At 60.5% G+C, this 1493-nt stretch overlaps 1 protein-coding gene across 1 annotated transcript in view; it reads right to left on the bottom strand.

Moving 5' to 3' along the window:
* Positions 1–1493, bottom strand: part of LOC105535812 — a gene marked incomplete at both ends in the record, with an annotated part of 14596 nt that overhangs the window by 11693 nt on the left and 1410 nt on the right. Inside the window, 5 exon segments of the mRNA XM_011975027.1 lie at positions 133–299; positions 665–866; positions 868–889; positions 891–923; positions 1253–1380. Of these exon segments, the coding sequence (XP_011830417.1) occupies positions 133–299; positions 665–866; positions 868–889; positions 891–923; positions 1253–1380 (552 nt within the window).

Genomic DNA, 1493 nt, shown 5'->3' with positions numbered 1-1493 from the left:
CCTTTTGACTTTCTTAGAGTAGAGGAGGAAGAGGAGGAAGAAGAGGTGCAGGAGGAAGGCCAGGTAGGAAGGCTGATGGGGCCAGGGCACTCCCCACCATTGACTGCCCCAGAGGGTGACTTGGGAGGGGACCTGGTACTGGGGCTCACCTGGGGGTGGCAGGTCCCACTGTTTCCTTGTGAGTTCCTTCATAGAGGTTTGAAGGTTCCTGAGGACCGTGTTGTCCTCCAGGGCCCAGCTCTGAGAGAGTCGCTCCTGAAATTCCCAGACGGTGCTCCAGGAAAGCTTCATGAGGCGCTCTAGGGACAGGGCGGGCATTAGGCCAGGAGGGTTCCCTGGGAGGGGTCGTGCCTGCACCCCATTTCCACCAGGCCCACCTCCCACTGGGTGGTGCCTGCTTCTTTGCTTCTTTTTGGCCACCCTGGGGTCCAGCTGTGAACAGGAGGCTACAGTTGGGGAAGGCCGGGCAAGGAAGTGCTCACCACACTCCTGACTTTCATCTGGGTCATGTAGGGGGTGGACTTAGTGTCATCATGCCTTGCCCAACCCAACAGGCCAGACCCCCCATCCGGATGGAGCAGGCAGTATAAGGACACTTCCCTCAGGCCAGCTAGGGTCTGTCCCATGTGTTCCCCCCGGGCACCCTCAGGCACACGGGACTTACTCCTGTGTATTTTGAATGATGTATGCACCATGGCCGTCAGTACCCACTCGCCCTCCAAGATGAGCACATCCCACAGTCTCAGGGTGAGCCCGAAGGACTTCTGTGGGGACAGCAGGTGTGGGAGGACCTGGCCTTTCCAAGTTGGGGCCGGTGGCCTGAGCAGGGCCCACTGGGGTTTCAGTCCCCTGGAGTGCTGGGGACCCCCTCTCCATGGGATGAGATCCCCCATAAAACTGAGTCAGACAAGGTCTTGTGGTTCCTTATGGCGTGCTCATCTCAGCAGCACTGTGGCTTCTGGAAGGAGGGGCTTCCTGAGGACTTCAGGCTTCCCTGGGCCCTCCCAAGTCCTGCCCCAATCTGCCCATGAGGCTGGGCCTGAGCCCTGGACTCTGCCATGGGATGCCCCTTCTTGGGCAGGGCCTGGCTTGTGAGCCCTGCAGGGGCCTGCCTGTGCCTCCTGTGGGCTGGGGGTGAGCCAGGTCCTCCTGGGGGAGCTGGACCCCTGAGCTGAGGGAGTTGGGCACTGTGGGGCAGGGGAGTCCCTGGGCTGGGGTCTCCCTGTGCCTCTTTACCCCATCAAGGAAACACCAGAGGAAACTTGTCAGCATGGAACCCTCAATGCACAGCTCTTCCTTGCCTTGAAAGGAGGAGCAGAGGTGTTCATGGCCCCCTGGGCTGCCCTGAAATCCTCCCACTTCCAGGTCCCTCTGCAGACCCTTCCTCAAGGAGCAGAACCCAAGGCAGTGGCCAGGGCTCCGACACCTGCCCCATGCATGGATGCCCAGGGGACACACATCCTTTAGCCTTGCTCAGCTGCAGCTCAGCATTG

This window comes from Mandrillus leucophaeus, unplaced genomic scaffold (assembly GCF_000951045.1).
Source record: "Mandrillus leucophaeus isolate KB7577 unplaced genomic scaffold, Mleu.le_1.0 Scaffold1502, whole genome shotgun sequence".
Taxonomy (NCBI): domain Eukaryota; kingdom Metazoa; phylum Chordata; class Mammalia; order Primates; family Cercopithecidae; genus Mandrillus; species Mandrillus leucophaeus.
This window is presented reverse-complemented; position numbering and strand designations above follow the sequence as displayed.